The sequence below is a fragment of the Hydractinia symbiolongicarpus genome, chromosome 15 (assembly GCF_029227915.1).
Source record: "Hydractinia symbiolongicarpus strain clone_291-10 chromosome 15, HSymV2.1, whole genome shotgun sequence".
NCBI lineage: Eukaryota > Metazoa > Cnidaria > Hydrozoa > Anthoathecata > Hydractiniidae > Hydractinia > Hydractinia symbiolongicarpus.
Window position 1 is genome coordinate 505,985 of NC_079889.1, and position 24,148 is coordinate 530,132.

The 24,148-nt window shown below is 33.0% G+C and overlaps 3 protein-coding genes across 3 annotated transcripts; all 3 read right to left on the minus strand.

Annotated features, from left to right (window-relative positions):
* Positions 1–201: 201 nt before the first annotated feature.
* Positions 202–14,507, minus strand: LOC130628522 (ephrin type-B receptor 3-like). Its single transcript, XM_057441455.1, has 18 exons — positions 13,839–14,507; positions 13,306–13,367; positions 12,454–12,582; positions 11,765–12,206; positions 11,133–11,303; positions 10,422–10,751; positions 9,676–9,875; positions 7,251–7,317; positions 6,465–6,746; positions 5,219–5,356; positions 3,976–4,080; positions 3,536–3,720; positions 3,315–3,437; positions 3,002–3,072; positions 2,860–2,900; positions 2,100–2,196; positions 1,864–1,960; positions 202–861 (listed from the first exon to the last, which is right to left on the minus strand). The coding sequence occupies exons 1-18, from the start codon at positions 13,906–13,908 to the stop codon at positions 736–738; spliced, it is 2,736 nt and encodes a 911-aa protein (XP_057297438.1). The 5' UTR covers positions 13,909–14,507; the 3' UTR covers positions 202–735.
* Positions 14,508–14,860: 353 nt separating this feature from the next.
* On the minus strand, positions 14,861–18,097 carry LOC130629210 (gamma-aminobutyric acid receptor subunit beta-like). The gene is made up of 5 exons (XM_057442347.1): positions 18,040–18,097; positions 17,531–17,632; positions 16,870–17,055; positions 16,050–16,201; positions 14,861–15,234 (listed from the first exon to the last, which is right to left on the minus strand). The coding sequence occupies exons 1-5, from the start codon at positions 18,095–18,097 to the stop codon at positions 14,920–14,922; spliced, it is 813 nt and encodes a 270-aa protein (XP_057298330.1). The 3' UTR covers positions 14,861–14,919.
* Positions 18,098–18,239: 142 nt separating this feature from the next.
* On the minus strand, positions 18,240–20,889 carry LOC130629211 (gamma-aminobutyric acid receptor subunit alpha-2-like). The gene is made up of 5 exons (XM_057442348.1): positions 20,884–20,889; positions 20,661–20,829; positions 20,243–20,378; positions 19,550–19,718; positions 18,240–18,586 (listed from the first exon to the last, which is right to left on the minus strand). The coding sequence occupies exons 1-5, from the start codon at positions 20,887–20,889 to the stop codon at positions 18,347–18,349; spliced, it is 720 nt and encodes a 239-aa protein (XP_057298331.1). The 3' UTR covers positions 18,240–18,346.
* Positions 20,890–24,148: the final 3,259 nt, after the last annotated feature.

Genomic DNA, 24,148 nt, shown 5'->3' on the forward strand with positions numbered 1-24,148 from the left:
CCCACACATAAAAAGGATATTCTCTTGTAATGTGTTACAGATTGTGTCAAAAGTGTATTTAAATAAAAAACAGCGCCCTAGCATTCTTTCTATGGTATGGTGACTTTTGTTTATTTCACAGTAAACTCCTATAATATGAATGTGACTCACCTCTCTCAGCTTACCTCTGGTAAATGTTTCTCACAAGTAAAAACAATGTAGTTAATTATTTACAAGTTTCTGAAATTCTTTTTATAATATAAGATAAATCTCCATAGCATTACGTAATAAAAAAAAAAATATATATATAGTATCATAAATACTTGGTCAAAAAGAATAATAAAAACATCTTTAAACAGAGTACAAAGTCTTATATACTATTTGTTACAGGTTTGATGTATTTTTCTAAAATTAATAACACTATAAACTACAGCATCAAATTCGGGGGTTTAAAAGTTGAGTAGTACAAGTCGGTGGCCAGGTTCGCCCGTCCTTTTTCTACCACATTGAGTGCGTCTTGCTACTTGCGTGACAAAGAGACGTACACGGTTATTAAAATATAGATATTTCCATAGGAACAAAACAATTTTACAATAATTCTTAGTCCGTTATTTAAACCCATTACATTTCAGTTACTATGACAGAATTGCGTTTTAGATTTTTGCAACCATTTCTTCTAATCTATATAAATTGCCAACACGAAATGACATTTTTATCGAGTGGAGGTGAAAATCACATACTGAATAGAATCTATTTCTAAAAATGGTGAACCACTGTCATATCATTGTCATCATTAAAATCCATTCCATCAATAAATTCACTTTCATCATCCAATGGAAGATAAGCATCATCTGCACATTCGCTAAGGTTGATATACGTTTTCTTAAAATAAAAATAAGTTAAAGAATATAAGTTAAAGAAAAATAAGAAAAACATAGTAAATTGGAGAGGTCTCTTGAATTCAACAATATTTAGACGATCTTTTGTTTTTTTTATAAGTAACTGAACTTTTCTATTTCTTTTTAAAAGACAGATAATGAGTATATTCTTTACGTTTACCAGTAGCTCCTGTAGAAGAAGACAAGCTTTTTCTGCAAATAGAAAATGTCGGGTGACAGTTTTTATTAGGATAGAGCTACAAGTGGGTGTGGCTGTTTATTTAAATCACTCACGCGGCATAAAGTATGCCTGCATTAGGTTCTTTATTCAGGTGGGAGGCTTACATATACTTCACCACTTGTCCTGGCGTTCAGGTTTGGGTTAACCAGCTAGTCTATTATAGTGGTCGTATTCTGTGTGCGTAAAACATGAATGTACCACAAATTTATTTCGGTTCCTTCCATCGTAGAGTAATTTCATTATATCATGCTGGCAGGCGAATAGGGATGCATGAACCGACGGACGAATTACCGTTGATTTTTCCAGGGGCCAACAATTTTATTATATTATCCCCTATCTATCTTATCCATATAAATAAAAAGCTTTTAGTAACTCCAGTCTTTCTCGTTTTAAACTTAAACTTTTAATCAGTCATTTTCAGGAAATGCCATTCGGAAAGGGAATTTTCTTTTATTTTTGATAATAAAAACTGATTGTTTATTTGAGAATTACCAATTTTTTGGAAATGGACGTTTAATCGGTTATTACGGTAATGAAAGATGAATAAATATTTTTGACAAATTGCGTTTTGTCGTACTTATTTTGTTGTGCTGATTTTCTATACGCGAATATCATTGTTAGTGTTCAACACTTATAGTTTGATTCATATTTAATTTTAATTCATACTTAATTTTAATTAATATATGATAGTTAAACAGACAATATGCTAAAAACATTCATTAATCAGCGTTAAAATATTTGAAAGATCGTATGTTACCGACTTACATTTCCTTCTTTTAATTTTTCTAAGCTTTTTGATAACTGTAAGAAAGATGGACGCAGATCCTCAGTTTCACTCCAACAATCACTCATAATGTCATAACTAAAAAAAAAATTAGCTTGTGTACATAACCAATTAAAACTTTCAATTTTTATATTTATTTTTTGTGAAAAAACTCATTTGACCGACAATGATATGACAATCATTTCATCCTTTAGACAAATAAAGTCGATGGACTCACATTTCATCATCACAGTGATCTGGTCTGGGCATTCGATAACCTTCTCGTAAGAGCTGAGGTACCTCTTTAGATTTAAAGTCTGGATAAGGAACTCCACCTAAAATTAAATATCAAATAGTGATGCAGTCGCATCTTGCCAGCCCTTTTCCAGATGTTTGTTTATCCAAGAAGAAAAGCATGAAAACAAAATTTTAATTTAGTTAAATAAATTACTGATAATGAAATTGAAATTTATAATATTTATGCCATCAAACAAATATCCTTCTTACTTTCATTTATTAAGGATAGTTTTCACTACTGCAATATGTTGTACACATTACTTATATAACATAATTTTCTACAAATGCAACCACTGTACAAGTTTAAAACAGTTTTCTCTAGGTTCCACTAAAACAGTTTATTATACACAACTAATTGTGCACAATTGTATATACTTGTACAATATATTCTACAGATGTAACCATGATGTATAATATATGAACTGGGAGAACACAATTTTTGTTGAGTCAAATCACTTTAAACTGATAAAACTTAAAGTGGGTCCCTATTGAATTAATTGCAAAAGAATTGAATACCTATTTTGTTTCTGCGTATTTAAAAAAATTTTTAAAACAAATGTATGAACTATTTTATATAATTGGATGGTGTTACCAGCTCCCATAGTTAACGGTAAAATATTGCGTACAATATTTTGTAGCAGTGGGTTCTATGAATGTGTGTAAATAATTTTTTATCCAGAATACAGAATAAACATAACTACCGATAGTGACTATTTCCCATAGAAGAATTCCAAATGACCATCTAAATGAAATAAATAGTAATGAATAAAAATAGAAAGCAGCTATCAGTAAGTCATTTTGCTTGTCACTAGAGCAGATCAAGAACAGTGAAAAATGCCTTACACATCACTCTTTTTTGAAGATCTTCCCATTTGAATGGATTCTGGTGGAAGCCATTTAACAGGAAGTTTTGCCTAAATAGATATTGTAAATAAATCACTATATTTACTAGTGATACGAGATCAAGTTCTAGAAATTTCTAAATGAAACTGAGATTGCAGGATAATTTCCCTTTTTTCGCTACTTGTGAGTTGTGAGTCTAAATTGTTTGCAAACATTGGCTCACATGTGTAAGTGGTTATAGTAAATCCTATAAAAACATTTCTAAAAGTTCCTTTCGAAAACAACAACAACAAAATCAACAACTATATTTTACCTGTTTTTCCCTTTTGTATATTCCCTCCTTGTTTAATCTTCTAGCTAATCCTAGATCAGCTACTTTACATACCCTGTTATAACCAACCAAGATATTTCGACATGCGAGATCGCGATGGCAAATCTATTGGCAAAAAACGAGTTCTGTGATTTTATGATCCACTTAACCTGGCCACCAAATGGTTTAGAATAAAATAGAATAGAATAAAATTGTTGACTTACATTATGCTGTGCGATATGATTCATTCCCAAAGAAATTTGCCACGCAAATGTGACTAAATGCTCAGCAGTTAAAAAGGATCCTTCAGCTGTATTGTTTGGTGACTGGCAACGATATTGTCTGGATTTCAACAAGAAACTAAGTAGATCTCCTCCAGGTAAATATTCTACAATCATGCATCTCGGTTCTAAGTATAAAATCAATTTAGGTCATAGCTTAAAAAATTAAGAAATCCAAATTCTAAAGAGTAACTACGTGCCATCTGAAGACATGGTACTATAGAAGGTGGCTCGTTAAGAAGTCAAGATCTACAAATAGTCAGGAGTAATTTCTTTAGTTAAAATTCGTTACATATTGTCAAGATTCGTAATTTACCCAAATTTTGCTGCCATGTTTATCATCGTGTACACTTAAGTGAAGTACGACACAAATCAAAGCTTACCTGAGCATATACCAAGCAATCTGACCACATTCTCGTGGTATTTTAAGTCCTGCATTAGGATAAGTTCACCTTCGAAATCGTCACGATCCGTTTTGTCACAATCAGCTAAGATAACGTATGTAAGGATGTTAAAAATGATATTACAATATCCAACGAAGAAAATATTTTTCACGTAAGAAAGCCTAGGTTTGGATAGCTAACACGAGTCTTTGTGACATTATCAAATTGACCTCCGCGTAAATTGTTAATAACATTGGAAACGCTTTAGATATATGTAAACCATATGCTATTGGAAAGTTGTATCAGGTGAAAGAACTTTCCAATACAAATATCGCAGGTTATTTACTACAAAGTCTTATAGAATAGCGTAGACATACTTTAGTTGCTCGAAGATTTAAAAACTGGTCGTAGACAACCAACAATCACAAAATTAGCATTAGTGTATGCTTTACTTTTTATAAATTATTAAATTTTGTTTAATGACGGCACTGTTGCTAGGTTGGTCATTTTTTCCAGAGATATCCTTAGAGCAAAACCACGAAAACATATTTTTATGTCCCAAATGCTCTAAAAAATTAGTAATTGATAGTTTACATTGAATCATATTTAGCCGCAGATGTCTTGTTGAAATAGTATAGAACTAGAATTTTTACTAAAGCTTTCCTAGCTTTTAAACAAAAGCATTTATTACATAACTAGTCGTGGAAATATCCACTAAGGCAGGATAAAAATGAAAAAGAAGCGTTATTTGAATTTTGATGACGTCAGCAACCCATCCACAAAAAATAAATTAGAACCTTGTTTTTACGTTGCCTTTATTGTGTAGACCTTAAAGCGCTGATCAAGAAAATGTATGTAATCACGTGCTTTTGATGAATGGTTAATGAGATTTACGGGTTTAAAACTTTTGCTGACGTCAGCAAAGTCCCTAATTAAAGTACAGAAAATTATTTTTTCGAAATTTGTATACCCGTTGCCTTTTTGTTAGCTCTTGAAACGCTGATCATAAAAATGTATAGGATCATGTACTTTTGACCAACGGTTACGGAAATATTGTGGTTTAAAGGCTTTTTGATGACGTCATAAACCCGTTCATTCCGAAATGTTATAAAATATGATGTAGTAACGCTGCAAGTTTAAAAATAATTACAAAGTTGTCACCATAGTAACATAGCAAATTTTAATTGGTGAGTGGTATATATTTTCCTATAAATTCATGTACATGTCACTTTAACTATTTTACCTTTTAATTCTTTAACCGCAACTACAGATTTCCCAATTGAACCACAAATATCCCACGCTTCTGCTCGATACACTTTCGCAAAGTTTCCTTCACCGAGATCATCCAATATATTTAATTTCTGAGCTGGATAATTATATCCTAAGTTACAAAACGAAATGAGACTATATTACGTAATTGTTCACCATGTTAAAGAATTAAACATACACAGCGTTTTAATCAATCTAACGCTGACCATATGGTTCCTATTTATAAGTGACCAATGTGGGATATAGGGAATCAGCAAAATATGGGGAATCATCAAAATATTGGGAATCATCAAAATATGAGGAATCAGCAAAATATGGTGAATCAGCGAAATATGGGGAATCAGCAAAATATGGGGAATCAGCAAAATATGGGGAATCAGCAAAATATCGGGAATCAGCACAATATGAGGAATCAGCAAAATATGGGGAATCAGCATAATACGGGGAATCAGCATAATACGGGGAATCATCAAAATATGAGGAATCGGCAAAATATGGGGAATCGGCAAAATATGGGGAATCATCAAAATATGGGGAATCAGCAAAATATGGGGAATCGGCAAAATATGGGGAATCGGCAAAATATGGGGAATCAGCGAAATATAAGGAATCAGCAAAATATGGGGAATCAGCGAAATATAAGGAATCAGCAAAATATGGGGAATCAGCATAATATGGGGAATCGGCGGAATCTCGGGAATCAGCAAAATATGGGGAATCAGCATAATATGGGGAATCAGCGGAATCTCGGGAATCAGCAAAATATGGGGAATCAGCAAAATATGGGGAATCAGCAAAATATGGGGAATCAGCAAAATATGGGAAATCAGCATAATACTGGGAATAAGCATAGCCAGAACTATTTCAATCAAATCTATTTTATGGGCTTTTCTTGACCCTCTGCAGCTTCTTAATCGTTCTTAACTTCACAAACATCGCTGTGAGGATATAATGTTAACAAGGTCGACTTATTATGCCGTGTAAGAGAAACATTAGATTAATAAAACCATAATTTGACCACTGCCTTCCAAGCTATTGTAAATACTACCTAGACAAAAAAATTTTAAGCAATATTCAATTTGGCGACATTTAAAAAAAGTACTAAAAAAATAATTTACGGTTAATTGAATTTGGACATCTTCAGTGGATCAGTGTTGTCATGGTTACAGGTGTTCACGCGTTATTTAGAACATAGTTGAAATAAGTAAAATATTACCAACCTTGCAGCGGCACCTCTTCATATAAAGGTGCTTCACCCTCCAAAGCTACGATTGTTTGTTCCAAGGATATATCAAGTGGAACGTATAAATTCCTTGTACGGTGTGCCATTAAACGTTGGACAGCTTCCATGATTAGAGCTTCATTATCAACAATGACAGGTTGCTGTCGCGGGCGTGTTCTTCGAAGGCACCAAACCAAGAAAGCAACAATGACTATCAATGAAATTAAACCCACGCAAACCGAAACAACAATTACTGTTACGCTAACTGAATTTGAATCCGCTAAATATAAAAGAAACATAATTTGGCAGATATTTTAAACTAAGTCCAGTTAAACATTTATTTTCACTTTTAGTGATTCCAGCAGAAAGGATATAGAGCTTGTAGCATCTTAAAATTGTTTGGTTGCGAAGAACTTTTAAATCTGAAACAACACAAAAACACCAACAAAGCATTTAAAGCTTCGATATATCGAGGAACGTAACTATAATCAATTAAGTAACATAAACGCTGAACTTGTCAAAGTTCATTTACAAATGTTCACGATGGACTTAGGAATTAGGATCAGGTTAGTTGCAGCTAGTTTACTTCTAATTAAATCAATGTTTAGGCATAAATTTGGCGGTATCTTGGTGAAAAAAACCGACAAATTTATAAAGCTTTCGCCCACTTCATGCTAGCATCATCACACAATTAACAAAATCATCGCGGTGTACAATAAAATAAAAAGTTAATAATAAAATTAATCGTACTTCTCATTAACATACAAGTATGATTGTAACTTACACGCGCTAGTCTTGGGCAAAGTTAGATTTACAGCTGGTCCTTCACCAATTGAAGAAATTACCTTCATCTAAAGAGAACAATAGTTACAAATAAGTTGCTCCATAAAACGAAAAAGATTCATGCTTTATGATAAAGTATGCTCAATTTCTTAATGTTTATTGTACCTTAAAGATGTCTTAATCTCAGAGGTGCCGAAATGCAGACATTGTGACCAGAAAAACATAAAATACGCATGCTCAGATATTAAAGGCGGGAAGCCGCGGCGAAGAACTTTAAACTCGGCGAACGAAAAATTATTTTGTGGCAGCCAAAAATAACTTTTAAGCCAGAGATAAAACATTATACATTTCTAAATTCTAAAATCTACTGAAATAACTACTCTAATAACAAATAAATAACAACATTTTAAGTATAAGTACAGCCATACTGAAGATATAACACGTTTAGGTTGGTTACCTATTAAACAAAGACGAGAATGGCATTTGATGATCACAGCCTTTAAAAGTGTTCATCAGAATAATTGGCCAAAGTATTTGAAAAATGAAATTGTTGTTCACAAAAGAACTCTTCGAAATGCTGACGAAATTCGATTAAAGACATCACTTCGCAAAAACACTTTGGAAGATGTAACAACTACGTCTTTCAATCGACTTCCTAAAGACATTCGCTCGATTAAAAAGCTGATAACATTTAAAAGAGAGACAAAATTATTTTTACTGAAAGAAATTTAAGTAAATTTTTGTGGATCATTCTTTTGTTATGCGTTAATTGACTTTTCCTTACTCTAATCGCGCACTTTCTCTTCTGTGTTTTTGTTTTTGTTTTTGTTTTCTCGTCCGTTTCTTTTAACAATATTATCATTAGTATTTTTTTTTAATATATATTAGAAATTTCTTTTAGTGTAAGCATAATGTATATATATACATATATTTTAAATTTTATTAATATCCTTGTTTAAAATTTTCTGGATAAAGAGCTATGTATATTTGTATATGGATATGCCAGAATATAGTCTTTTAATAATAATAATAATAATAATATAAGTATAAGTATCTATATATCTTTCTCACAACAACTTTACAGAATTTTCATGGTTGTATAGGGTCAAAGTAAGCAAGTTTGTATGTACTGGCAGTTGACTTTTTACAAGCTCGTGAGCTTGTATTAAAACGCAAATGTGTCCTACAAGAATGGAAATTTTTGCCTTTCTGAGCACCGACACGGGAGTCGTCGTGTGTTCGAATCTCATCTTGGTAACTATTTTTACTTTTTTTTCTTTTTTCTTTTTTAAAAAGATAAGACAAGTGTTCAAAACACTTGTTTAACTAACTAGTAAATAAAGGTGTTTTCACCAAACTTTTTAAAAGTGAATGTAGGCAGAATTAACTGAATTAATGAATTTTGGGGTTTGTGGGTTTGTGGTCTTTCTTCTTCCTGTCAGTCGGTTCACCCAAGACGGACCCATCGAAAATTAAAAGTTCGAGGAATTTTCCGTTCAGGAAGGTCTCACAAATCAATTTTGAAAAATAAGTGTGTAACAAATATTATTGCGTATCTGAATAGTAAAATATGTCGTGTCTAACTTCGTAACAAAAATTTGATAGACAGCTTTTTGTAAACTTTATTCGCGAGGTTGTTTGCGTATATCATACGTCTTGTTTTTGCTATGATGGCCGTGTAATATGTAAATTGATTTATTATGGAACAGACCAAGCGAGTTGGTCTGGTCTTCAAAATAAACACTGTCATCATAAACTTTTATTGAGCAACCGTGCAGTGCGCAGTTCGCCTCTCCTTTAAACTCGTCGAACTGTCACTAACACAAACCAAATAAAATACATTGGTTGGAAATTTAATTAGACCTAATTCCTGAAAATGGTAGACTAAGTTCAACTTTTCTGTAACTTGGTGTAATTTGATCATTCTGAAACAGAAATGAAAATTGAGATAAAACTGTAAGAGATTTCTCCTTATTGTATAGAAATGTCAAATGGTAAAACACTTTTTTTTAAATTTAAATCTGGTGATAAACTTCGCATGCCGGAGCAGCAAGAATCGAATATGTGGGTAGGATCTGTTCTTGTTTTTGTTAATTAAGCCGAACTATTGACAGTATCTCTCAAAGTTTGTTTTTACTTTTTACTTTATCTATAGTGAAGATAGATCTTTTCGAAAGCTAGGTATGTTTTTATCAAAACTACAGTTTTACAGTAAAACTCTCCCGGAACAATAACAACAACAACAAAAACAAAATCAGCAACAACAATAGCAATAACATCAACAACAACAACAACAACAAAACCAAAATAATTTAGAGTAGAAAAAAGGCTCTAAATTAGGTTCTACGAGGTATCTCTGGCAACTTAGACAGACATTTTTAACTTGTGGATATGATAACATAGAATAGATAGAATTCATCACTTACAGAACACAATACAGATTTCTCTTTTGTATTAATAGTCACTTGAAAAGGATTCATGTCTTGCTCGATCCTTCTGACGAGTTTGTCGCAAGTTAGTACGTAATGGAAATTTGCACTGCCTGTTGAGATTGGCGGTTCCCAAAGGAAGGAATAGACTTCATTGACGGGGCCAGAAAACTTAAAATCAGCAACTTCTGTCGGAACTGGAATTTATAAAAAATAAGTAAGTAACGAGAATTTTTAATTTCCTTGGGGATTTCATCGTAATGGTAGAATATGGTGTAGTAAGAGATGACAGAGTGTACGCTAGACGTCAACCCGCTAAAAAAAATTATGCAAACAATCTATCTAATAGCTAAAAGAATTCGAGAATTCCCTTGAGCGGCTAGGCCTTAAAATTAGGCTTTAACTGTCGAATTATTTTGTAAGCTTTCCAACCATGAAATATTCTAAGTGGCTATTTCAAAAAACATTATATACCCGCTAAATGAAATCAAAAAATCCCTTGGGCGTATAGGCCGTAAAAATTTAAACTTCAACTGCCTGGAATGTTTTTTAACTTTAACTGACTGAAATATTTCTTAAGTAGTGGTTATTTCATAAAACATGAACCCGCTAAAAAGAATTGAGAATTCCCTTTGGCAGGTAGACCTTAAAAAATTAAACTTTTACTGTCTGAAATATTTTTTAAGCTTTTCAACCATAAAATATTCTAGGTAGTGGTTATTTCAAAAAACAACAATACATACATCCATCTTTGGTTCGTATTTCTTTAAATACACAGTTAGCCGTCTGACCCTGGAACATTTCATGCTGGTTACTAGAAGAAACTTCGTTATGTGCACACAAGGTAAACTTGTAATTGATATGCGAGTACAATCCTTTAAAGACGCTTGTAGGAACCGATCCATTGATTGCTTTTGGTGATTTTTTACACAGATTTTTAGGTTCTGTGCATTTTACAATATATCTGTTGGTTGGTTTTTTCAACTTGTTGTTATTTCCAGGCACCAACCACTGCATTGTGACGGTTGTGCTTCCTGATGATAATTGGAGGTTCCGTGGTGGTCCAGGGTAGACTAAACAATGTGCAAATTAATCAATGATAAACACAGCTTATGAATAACAGATATGGAAGCACTCTGGATGCTAGTTAATTAAATAGTAGAAAATAGACAGTAAAAATGTTCCTGTGTGCTTAGCCCATGAATTACTACTTGTTGATAAAATATTGCTTTATTGTTTTTAAACTAGAGGTTCAACTCGCGTTTTGCGGCCAACCTGTAAAATAAACCTTTTTTGTGATAAAATTTATACACTTTGTGCATCGCAACATATTGCTTCGTAGTTGTTCTCGACAAAGAACATGTTTTTATTTGCAAAAATGTAAGAGTGAGACAGAGTGTCCTTGACTCTCCTCCTACCAAATTTTTTTCTTTTGTTATAGCACAAACACTTACAGTAGCAGTTCTTCGAGTTCTCAGTTTGTTCACTTGCTATTCTAAAGGTGTTCTGATTGCATCGACAAGCTGTTTTATCCATCGAGTCCTCACTTCTTTCGCCACATTTTAGGCAACTTGTTTCATTGCGCAATTTCATTTTCGTTGTTCGGAAGAAGTTTTCCGGGCACGCTTTAAGAGTTAGATAGTAACAATTTAGGTATTTTAACAATGTAAACGCAACTTTTAACACTGCTTAGGTCGACTGTGAGGTCACTTAAACAGGCAGTTTTTAAAGACTGCTTTTTATAAGGTGTTCATGGCTTCAGTTTTTAGTTTTTCTGTATGGGCATGCGCATTACACTTTTTCACTAGTTGCAGTTGGACAACCAATTAAAAATCTGAAAACGTCAAAATCTTTAGAGTAAAGAAGATTAAGCGGATTAAGCGCCGACGTTCAAGCGCAGCGAACTGAGATCATGAACACTGTAAATGAAAAACAGCCTTAATTCACAGTAAGGCCTGTTTACATTTACTTATTGCTATTCCATTCTCTCTTTTTCTAAAATTCGAAATCAAAAATATATATAAACAAAAATTAGAAACGCACAACAAGTCGAGTTGAAAATAAAAAGCATTCAAGATTGATATACCTTTGCATTTATTGTTTTTTCGTTCATGTCCCTCCTTACATCGACACACTCCCTCATAAGTTGCCACACCGTTCCGATCACAAAGCCTGTTCAAAATATTATACCCGTCAGCTCGTTCTGCATTTTCCACGCATTTACCGTCCGTCCCTTTTGGATTATCATCTTCGGATGCTGCAGTGTTGTTGTATTCAGCTAAGTTATACACCGTTTTTGGGCAGTTGATGTATGTTAGGGTTAATGATGTTACATTCGCCTCTAAACTTAACCCTGCAACTCTCACACGAACACCAAATCTCCAATAATTTAAGTGGTTCCCATTTCTATCTACTAAGATATCTTCCTGTTCCTCATAGTCTGTTGGGTTAAAAATAAAAACCAAGTCTGGTCTAGTACCACCACTCTTAAGAAGAGCAATTTCTGTTCTTATGATGGAAGTCCTTATCTATTGGGTAAAAAGAAAATGCAGAAATATAAGACTTTCTTTCAAATTTTATATTTTCAAAACGTTTATTAGGTAATCTGAAATCTTAAAAATTAATTTAAAATCAGAGGCTTTCCTATAAATTAATAGAACTTTGTGTTTTATATAATTCTTATCTCTATTTGTGTGGAAGTGAAAAATATTTCCATTCTGCTTTTAGGAAACGACTGTCTATCTACATTTGGTTAATATAAATAGGTAGTCTTACATTCATAGTAAATTTCCATGCTGGTTTGACAGAGATGACTGGACTAATAATGTCAACGTGGGAATATACATTAGGTATATTATAACTAATGATTGAAGTAAAATTGTGTGGAATTGTTTCTTCTTCACCCTAAACGTAAAATAAATTTACACAGTCAGTTTATTATTGTCATGGTAGGTTCTATTGTTTACAGTTCTTAAATACATCTCTCAAGCTTATTTTGTTTACTGGTTTGTTAAAAATATGTCATGTTTTCGGAGAAGGTGAATGATCATATAAATCCTGCTGCTCATTAGCTTACACTTCTGTAGATATACGGCCTATTTTATGAGTTTTTGTTAAATCTGTTTAGTATTAAGATTTGACAAAATCAATTTATTATAGTTGGAACTTTGGTAAAATCGGAACTTTTTCAGTTATATTTAAAAAAAAACTTATAATCACTTCCGAATTCTTGATAATGCGAAAGCTAAACATTTGATATAAAGATATGCTAAAAACAATCACATATCTGTAATGTGTCGACACAGGAAAAAAATTAAAGGTCCATGTTTTAGTGATATATGAGGGCCCACCGTGGCTGGGACAAACGCGGTTAAAGATGAATCTTCATAGACGCCACAAAATTAATTTTTCAATTTTTTTATGTAACTTTAAAATGGCCCGGATTGGTCCAGTCAGTGGTCCTGTATATTATGAGCGTGAAGATTTGTATATAGACAGTATCTACTCATTAGTTATATACAGAAAAAATAACAAAATCTTTGACATTGCAGAAGAGATATCTTGGATATTATTAATTAAAATTTTTAGTATAGAAAATAATGGTGAATAAAAAAGCAAAATTCTTACGTTTCTTGTGCCCATCAAACTCCAATCTTGAAAACCTCTTTCAGCAGTATTATATAAGAAACCTAAAATTGAAATTTTACATGACCTAATACAACAACATGTTGAACACAACCACAAGAATTTCTATTTCTTCAATGTTACAATGTTGCCCCGAAAGATATATTTTAAGTTGGTGTCATTTGCAATGCATGAACCCAAAATAAAATCAGCAGTTCAAATCCAGCAATATTGGGATTTTTGTCGTCAGTCACAGTAAAATGTGAACGTAACAAAAATATGGTATAAACGAGTTTCACAAAAGTTCAACGTTTACGCGCATGCGTAGCAGTAAAAAAAGCAGGACGACATAGAAAACATTGTCAAATGCAATCTAAAAAAATTAAAAAGTTAGCTCTTTTCAAAAATGTGTTGCGAGAATTTTAAGTCACATTTCTTTTTTTCGCTGAATTCCTTTGATCACGGTGGTCCGCACAAGTCCGTTGTTCTCAACGCAAAATCTCAACATTACATAACACGTATTTTATATAACTTACTTGTATCTGAATCTACCTGACTCTGAAATAAAAATAAGAAGAACAATATCCAAATTCTTGACTTCTTCATATTGTCAATACACAGTAGTCAATGACGAATGTCAATGTTTTTCTTTGTTTAACAAAAATGCAATAAAAATAATTACAAATAGTTAATGTTCCATTGACTTACTTACATAACGTTAAAGTTATTCTTCCTCTCATGGATTAAATTTAATTAAATTTGTTCGTGTTAGTCACTCTGCAATTTTGTCATCCACGGTGGAGTACATTAATTTACATGTAGTTACATCTGGTCATTTGTCAACATTTTTAATTGCTTTAATAAAAACTCTAATGCGTCAACAACATATCAACATTTAGAGGGAAGTAATCTTGGTAGCTACGTGTTGTTGCTAAGGCTTTAAAAATACAAGGTAGTGTGATAAAAACGTTAAGAGCTCAATCCTACGTGTTTTTCATCAAAACAAATATTATCAGTCCGTACTTTGCAACAAAATGTGGTAGATTCCCTACTCTAATGAAATATCACAAATTAATATCTATCCTATTCTCTCGGTTTTGTTTCATGATCTAAGAAACGACTTTTTAATGTTTTCAATATTTGGAGTATCAGAAATTCGCTTTAAAAATGTCTCACACGTCAATATTCACGAAGTAATATAATTTTTACCTGGTTTATTATCTCTTAGAGGTTAACAAAAAGATAAGTTAAAAATTATTGAACTTACATTTTGACTGAAAAAGGAAAAGGTAAGGAATTCAGACTTATTTGTTAGTAGTCTTACTTGATAGAGTAGTTTTCAAAATAGCAAACGCAAATGAGAGTTCCGTTTTTTAAATTAATATACGAATGATCGAAAATTAAAGGGGGTTGTCTAACATCTTTATTTATAGGTTTATGATGTTTTAAATGTTTCAGGATTAATGTTCGTCTTTCTTGATCCAGTGCATTCTACTATCTATTTGACACCTGATGGCGAGACTGATAAATACAAGCTTAGGCCATAAAAGAATGCATATCCATCATGTAATAAGTTATTAAGTAGTCATGCACAAAATGTTCCACCATATTTTGTCTTCAGTTTAAGTTGTAATAAATGAAAAATATTATATTAATAATAAAAAACGAAATAGGAAATAAAAATCTGGAGAATTTGTCAATAAAATGAATATCTTCGTCCTTTCGATGATATTCCACAGCCTTTCTTAACGCCTTCTTGGTGTGTTTTGACAACAATCTCCCTTTTTTCTCTTTCGAATATCTATGGACGTCTTCTAGTATACCAGTTATACCTTCTCCAGGGGCAGATGTAACAACACTTCTCCGGGTTGATTGCAAATTTTGTTTTGTATCATATTTGGTATGGGAGATTGTTGCTGCATCGTTTGAGCTCTAGAGAACAAGATAAAGAGATGTGTCTTTTTATTTCTGTCGAAAAAGAAGTAACAGAAAAAAAAACATTACGAGGAGCAAGCCAAAATATTGAAATAACTTATTTCTGATTTCTGTATTTTAGCATCTTTAAACGAGCATAATTTGGAACTCTCAAATTTTAGATTTACGAATTAGGCCGGGTTATATGCAGCACAAAAGTATGTAAAGTGTGAGACGATATGATGACATGCATGGTAGTAATTGAAAGTGATGTCTAGATTACACAATCAGTTTATATTGAAGTGATGAAGACTGGTTGTGATAGCAATGAAAATACTTAAGGCCTTTCATTTTCCAATATCTTATTTTCTCTCTAAATTTTCTAAATTTTAACCCTTTATCGACAACAAGGAAAAGTCATCAAAACAATACTCCCTGGAAGACTAATTTGATCGCTTACTACATGCTTAATGTAAATAAAACAGAATTTTCATCATGTTTATTTTAACAACCAATGGAATCCTTTAGGTAGATCCATAATTTTCTTACCAATGGATTTCTGAAATTTACTTTTTAGATGCGCTTGCAATTAAACTATTAATTGATTCTAAAATTCAAACTCATGTCGCAGACTAGCTTTTTTACGTTAAAGCTGATGTAATACGTCTTTCTTCCAGTCAAGAACAATTTAAAATCTGTCGAAATATATAAATTACAATAGTTATTGGCATTGTAATAAAAATACATTTGTGTTGATGTGTGTTTGTCTGTTCTGAAAGGTTTACTTGTGAAAAATAAATTGCGTAGGCTACTTCCTAAAACGAAAAACAAACCTGTTTTTCTTTCTTAGATTTGTCATTCCACTTCAAACTTGTGATGCCGACAAACACGAATTCAATCAAGGACGCGAATAGATACACGATGCAAAGTAGGAAATAAAAGTAGTCGGCGCTCTGTTCTCTGTTTATATTGTGGTCCGTGTTGTCTAAAATAAACCAAACCGTTTTTTAAGTTTTTTTAAAACAAATTAATCGCCATATAGACCCTTCAGCTCAACTAAATACAACCCTGGAAATGATATAAGCGAAATTGTCTATAAGTAAACCTGCACATTATCTTCCCAAGTGCTGCAAAGATGATGGATCTAATGGGACTTGAACCCACGACCTTTTGCTTGAGTTCCTACTTGATCCATAATTTTTGCATTGCTTCGTAAGATATTGTGCAAGTTTACTTATACCACTATATCTCACATAAGCACCATTGTGTTTATGAAATTGTCCGTTTTTTAACTTTTTTTCAATGTGGGCAAACCGAATCACTTGGTCAGTGCTCCACAACCACAGGCTGCAAAAGTTTTCATTTAGCATAAGTTCAAGCTGACTAATCAACGTCGAAAATGCGCTAACTAGACTTTCCATACTGTTTGCATTATTGAAAAGTGCACGCCACGATCCAAAAAGATCGGAAATATGGTGGAATGGCGTGCTGACGTCAGTAGAAATTTATCCCTTCCCCCTTCCCCCTTCCTTGGGAGAATGTGTTACGTTCCTAACTGCCTGTGGTTGCGATCTTAAACATCTTGGGTCCATGGAAAGTATATTAGCTTATTTGCAAATCGTTTAGTAAAATTGAAACAGTCGTGATACCTACACAATGTGCATAGCGTCAATATTGTGGTCACACCCAAACCGACCCTTGCTGAAACTGCCTTATGATTTACCCAAAAGCTGACCCACGACAATGACACAATGAGGAAGTAGAGAAGAAACGTGTAAAGGAAGTGAAATTTTGCTGCTGATTGAAACTGGAAAATGACATACAGCTCATCAGCTTTGGCTAAAAGATAACAAAAAAAATATGTTCATGCAGAATATCATTTTTCATTGCTCAACAGCCAAAAGCAAATAATAATATAATACGCTATTTTTTACGAAGCTTCGGGTTCATGCAGAAGAGTTATTGCATAGTTGCTCTGGTAAAATAATCATGAAATAATGCGACAGTAACCAGACACTTATCATAACAAGGGAAAACGATTTAACAACAACTTGCTTTTGCAATCCAAGACGATGGCACCCTTTGGCGCATTAAAAAATTGCCTACAAGCAAAGCAACTTGCTAAATCTGAAGAAGTAGCCACAGGCGCTAATGTTGTGGATGCATAGGGTAGGTAGCTAATGTGTCACAGAAAATAGTCTTACGTGACTGTTTGTAGGAAAAACTTCAAAATTCTCAAAATATTTTAAAAAGTATTGTTTCTATCATATCAAATAGTACCGCCGTATTGACAGTTTTAATGAATTGCACTTACATGAATTATCTTTGCCAATATGAAATTTCGTTATTTCGCTTACAGGAAACGTTAAAGGTTTGTTGTACCAATTTAGTTGAAGATGAGCTCTTTCGTACGCATCTTAAAAAGAAAAACACATCTCAAAGTCAATAGGTTATTTCATAAATCTTAAAACGGCTATAATTTGACAGATTAACATCAACTTATCGAAAAACGTCTACAATGAATTTTCCAGAGAGGTAAATTCAATCTGTCAAACCGTGACCAGATGTTATTGGTCGAGTGATAGTATTAACATAAGAGTAGCCGATAAACCTGCGGAAATATCCACTTAGGCAGAAGAAAAATGAAAGAGATAGGAGTCAAGAATTTTGGTAAAGTCAGCAGTACATGTCCAAAAAAATTATTTTTCGGAATGTGTTAACTTGTTATATTGAAATAATGAAAAATATTATATACTTTGCAAAAGTACCAGACAGACACATTGAAGAAGTCTATTAGCGAATTAATAGTTTTGAATAACTTACATGACTTGATAACAAGCTTACAGTCATGTCTTGAAAATGGATATTTCTGCAGTGACATATCGCACTTTGCTTGAAGCAATAAACTATGGGAAGAAATATTTGTTAGATGACATTTTAGCTTAAAAAGAGAGCAGAAGTGAATACAGGATGTGAAAAAGCAAACGAGACATGGCTTTATTTTCAGTGTCTTCAACTGTGAAAAAAACGAAAACATAAAAAACAAATTTGATCATTGATCATGCTCAAAAACAATAATTGTTAACAATGACTGCAAAAATGATAGCACATCTGAGCCTTAAAGTACTTACTATCTACTGTGAAGTACCCTCCCGTCTGCATAAATACGAGTCATGAGGTTAGGTTTACTCAATGTAAAATGGGTTAATTTTCTAACTCCTGAAAATATTATGTCTGGTAACCATATGGAATTTGCAGAATTGCCTCCAAGTGCAATGTAATTATTATTAGAGAAATTGGAATATTTATCTCCATATGATAAACGGTAGTCTTTCCATCTTTCGCGCAGAAATAAGACCAATGAATAATGCTGAAAATAAGAGATAAATTAAAAGCTGTAAGGAAAGGCGTGCCTTAATGGATAGTTTATTATTTTTAAATAGTACACCTTTTTCCATTTGCTTACAACGCATAAATAAATTTTGTAACATGGAACATAAGAAATAGAGCTTGGATGCCTTTTTGAAAAACACCTTCTCTTTTCTCTCTTAAGCCTATTTGGTCGGGAGGATCCCCCCTCCCCTTGCCAGTTTTTATTTAATAATTCTTTTTCGCTGTGGTGCATGGCCATAATACTTTCTGAGTTTTCATAATTATCTATTAGACTTTTGCATGTCAAAGTTTTAGGTCCCATACCTCTCACAGCCTCAATATTGGCCATTACTCGAAACTATGCCTTCAATTTCTATGAAATTCTTATAATTTTGGAATTATAATAACTTTTCTTAGGATTACCCTTAAAACTTAAAACTCACAGCACAAGTTTACTTCAACAAAGAAATCATTTATATACAGTTTGGATACGTGATTAGTCCGATTTCCCGTTTTTTTCGGATTTGGCATTTTTTTGCGAATTATGTGAAAAACAGAAATAATGGACAAATTCAAAGTTTCTAATGACGCCGCAAAAAGTGTTGATATAAGCAAAAGTTTTATAGTTGCCATTTTGTGTGTCAATTTTGTTCCATTTGGAAAAGCATATTAAAAGTTACAGAGGGATGGAGGGGTGGGCGGAATCAGCCCCCTTTCCTCCCCCCGTCAAAGAATTTTTGAAATACACAGACTAACCTGGATTAAATCTTACTGATTACCAGTAATTAGACAGTGCATACTAATTACTTGCACTGTAGAGATTTTACTATTTCTTATAAAGAAAACAGAATAAATAAGAAATTTTTTTCTCTCACACAAAGCATTACCTAATGATTTGTGTGAGAGAAAAAAATTTGGGTAACATGCAATGCACATTGCTTACATATTAACGTGTACGTACTTTTTCGATATGGTTCAAGCGCAATCTGTTAGTAGCAAGCAGTTCAATAACAACCTGTACTGCTTCACCATTTCGTGATGGGATAGCCCGTCTGTCGTAACCCTGTAGAATGTCTTTTAATATTAATGAAGTTTTGTCGATAATATTGTTTTTCTGTGCGAAAAGTGACCTAAAATGATATAGTATAAATATTAGCTGATAAAAAATGAAAGTAGTATGCGAAATGTGATATAGCAGAATTACGAAATAACTAGCTTTGTATTTTTTGTTTTGTTTTGTTCTGCCACTACAGACATTTTAGGCATCGTTTTACGGGGAAAGGATCAGTAATGACAAAACCATTATCCATAGTCTTTTTGCTTTCTAATACATCGTATAGTTTGGATGTGTATGCATATCTTAAAGCTTTATTTCTATTTTGGATTTGCAGAAGAAGTAGGTGCAGCCCAGGGCAAAAAAGACAGCATATCAACCACGTAAGCTTGTCTATAACATTGACTTTGGGAAATATTTTTCAGTGCAAAATGACAAAACAATTTATATTGTAATAGGTCAAAAGCAACACTGGAATTCTGCCTTACTCAAGAAATATTATCTGCTTAAAAGCGCACTTACACTGACTGTTCGTTCAGCTTGTACCAATACCATCACTGGATGTTTTAATAACGTCAGAAATAACCGTTGTACACTTACGCTAGTACTAATCTACCCTCCATAATTAGGCCATTTCCATCCATCTGCTGAAACACTAAATTGATGGCAGCCTTGACAATGGGAAGATCAGAATGAAAGTAATAATAACCAAATGTTTGTTGAAAAATTAGGCAATCTTAAAAAAGAAGGGTTTCTGCATTAAGAATAATATTTTTGTATGTTATAGAGAATAATACAGTTGACTTCCTCTAATTCGAATCTCTATAATTCGAATATTTCTATAATTCGAACAAGTGCTTAGTCACTGTTATAAAAAGCTTTCTACAATTCGAATGTCTCTAATTCAAAACATTTTTCGAATTTTAGAGTATAAACAGGGCTTTGTCAAATTCGAATGTTCTTCTAAAATTCAAAAATTGTCTTTTGAACGTTATTTTTCAAAACGTTGGTCTTGCACTTGGTAATGCAACTCGTTTTGTTGAAAGAGATCGTCTCTCCAATGTAAAGCAATCGAATATATTCAACAGTTTTTTAAATAAAGTTTCTGTTTTGCGTAAACTATAAAATAAAGATTGAATGAAACTTGAATTATGTTTTCTTGATTTTGAAATTAAACTGAGAGTCAGCTGTATGTTGTTTACCAAGTCTTCATAAATTTTTTAACAATCTTTTTTTCTTACTTCCATCATTTCGCTTTTTCAAGATATCCGTTTGACCTTACTTAAAACCCAATTATGACATCTTAGTTGCCAGATTTTAAACATTTAAGATTTCAATCAATTAAAAACGAAAAATTATTTTTAAAAAAAATCCAATTTAAATGATTAAAAAACTTTTTATCCTCCATAACATATAAGCATATGATTTTCAATAAAATCTATTGGCAGTCTACAAGTATACTGTTATAAACTTAACATCAACTAATTTAGACTTCTCATTTTCGAAATAAGTTTGGGTAAATGTGTTAAGTTAAAAAAAAAATGTTAGCATCATGTTATGTATATGTCTTTTCTCTGGTAAGCATGGTCGTTATTTAAACCGGACAACATGCGAGACACATATTTGTGTAAGAAATAAAACGATCAGCCGTAGTCCCGACTAGTAGCCTAGTGGTAGAGCGTTCACTTCTACTGTAGGAAGTCTTGGGTTCAAACCCCGGCCGAGTCATGCCAGAGACTATAAAAGTGTGAATTTATCTTTTCTACTTAGCGTTCAGCATGGGAATAGAATTGAAATCTTAGGCGGTTGTCTAGTTGAGAGATTGCTGTGTTCGCTCGACTTTCGTACCTCAAATGTGAATTTTAATGCACTAGGACCGCCTTCTAAGGACCCTTGTTTATAACAGTACCAATTGGAGCTAAAGAGGCTATCCTGGGTAAACAATTTTAATAATGATAATAATAAAAGACAAGCATGATTAGCTAGTATTCTAAGAGTTGTGGGAACAGAATTACGTTGTTAAAAGAAAGATACAAATATATACATACCTAAAGAGCAGAACTACAAAAATCATTTTCATATACATTTTCACAGTCTGTGTCAAATTTATAAATATACAGCTAACATCTATCTTTTCTCATTTTTCTTTAATATATGTCTGTCGGTTACATTTAAAATGAGTACATATGAATTAAATTATATTTTAAGAATAAGAAAAATTCAAGCAAAGTATTGAGTCATTGACCATTCATAAATCACAAATCATTATGCTTCAAATTAACATTCGTATTCTATCAGTTTCATGTGCAAAACACTCTTTGTGCTAGAAAGCCCACGAAATATAGAGTTCAGATTTGGTATCGCAAAAATTGTTTTTTTTTATCTTGTGTATGTATGTTAGAGATAATTAGAAAAACCTCTATATCCCTTTCTCTAAAATAATAGCCGTACTCTGTTCAAAATGCTTACGCGCAGCTTTTTTCGGAAAATTATCGTGGGGTCCGATTTTTACGGTCTTCTGTTTTTCGGTTGGACGCAACATAATTGCGGAATAATTTCAGAATCACACCAGAACCGGATAAACAACGAAAACATGCTCGGAAGCCATTTTAGTTTGGAGGTGATGTTGTGCGGTTCGTAAGTCTTCTTTTGACCTTCTTCTCTTCTAAATACTTTGTATCTATAGGAATATTTATTTTGATGTTTTTAGATGTTAGGATGAATATATCGTAACGTTTTCTGGCTATGTATAAATCTTAAACAAACCAATTTTCAAATTTTAGCTAGGAATGCAGATTTCAAGGCAGCATTCTGTTGCTATAGCTAGCCTTGTTTATATCATTCTTTTGATGTTTTTATTCAGTTTGGTATATCAATATTTATTTTTATGTTTTGGTTGTGGCTAGCTCTTTATAGCTATCTCTGGCAAAAAGTGAAAGTAGTCAAATGCAGTTTCCAGCTAGCTACAGCAAAATTATTATGCTAAATGCAGTTAGTAGCTACACCTTTTATTACTGTCATGAAAACTTATTCTGCAAAATTAAATGACTGAGTGATATTTTTAACTGGTCGGGGTAACAACAAGCTTTAAACCGAAGTTGCGATAAATTTTTTTTCTGGAAAAGGGTAATATGCCTATATGCCCGTTCAATTCTGTTTAACTGTACTAACCGCTCAGGCATGTGTTAACAATGGACTGTTTTTTGTGTTTTTATTTAAACAGAGTGCAATGAAGTGTTTTTCAAAAGGGTATTATCCCTATGCGCCTGCGCGACACCATTTAACTGTGTCACAAATAATTTTTTAACTTTCACAAAATCTTATTCCGCAAAATAAAATATTAGTGACCGATTGTTTTTGCTATGACGGGGTAACAACGGTTTGTAAATCTGTTTTTATTTCGGCTATCGTTGCGGGAAAGTTCTTTTTAAAAAAATATGTTACAGTCGCAACACTATTATGTTGTACGCGCTTCAATTGATTTACGATATAATGTATACCTGTACTAAAACGCTCCACCTGATCGTGTAACATAGTTTACGGCTCTTATTAAGCCCTCAACAACGCCGGGACACACCTTGACTTGTGGCTTACCCCGGGGTTTTGACGCCGGGTTTCCCGGCTAGTTATTAATAATACCTGTAGTCCAACTTTCTGTTTGTAACGCAAAGTCGTGTTAACGGCGCACGAAATACGATCCACTAGGGCAGGAACGGCAAACCAAACGGAGAAGGTTTTTTTTAGATTTTCCCGCTACTTTAAATAAAAGGAAACTATATCTCAATTTCAAACTGACAAAACACATATTTTGACATTACGTCACAACGTTGATAAATCAAATTGACGTTAATGTATTTAGCGAAGCTATTGCATTGCAATTTTTAGTTGGAACAAGTAGAAATAGCTGACGTCATTGCCTGACAAGCTCGTGCGCAGGGCTTTTGGGGTTTTTATATTGCGACGAAAGGTTCCGTCGCAATATAAAAGCCTAAAAACCATGTAACGTTCTAGACACATGTACAGCTTGGTTTACCTTCACCTAAACGCTTAATATGTACCAAGTTAATTGGGAAAAAAATTCGAAAACACCACTGTAATCCCACTTATTGGCAATAATCAATTCCATTCATTTCTTTGAGAACCCTTGCAACATGGAACTATATCCAAAATGGGAGACCTTGCTTAGGTTTACTGAGATTCGGGGTATGCCAAACAGCCACTAGGTACATTTGATTCTGTTTCTTTTGTGCAACAGTGGCCCTTTTTAAGGTTCCTTTTTGTTCCTGTTTTGTGTGTATGAGAAACTTGTTTTTATAAGTATATATTAAAGGAATATTTAACAACGTTTAAGCCAAGTATAACTCTTGACTCATGTTTAAGATTTCGGCTACTAACGTACATCTTGATTAGGAGCTAGTGTTTTGCGTTGTCGTTACTAATCCAGGTCAATCTATCAATCTCATATATATACACCCCAAAGTAGCCAGCTGGGTTAATTTTCTGATA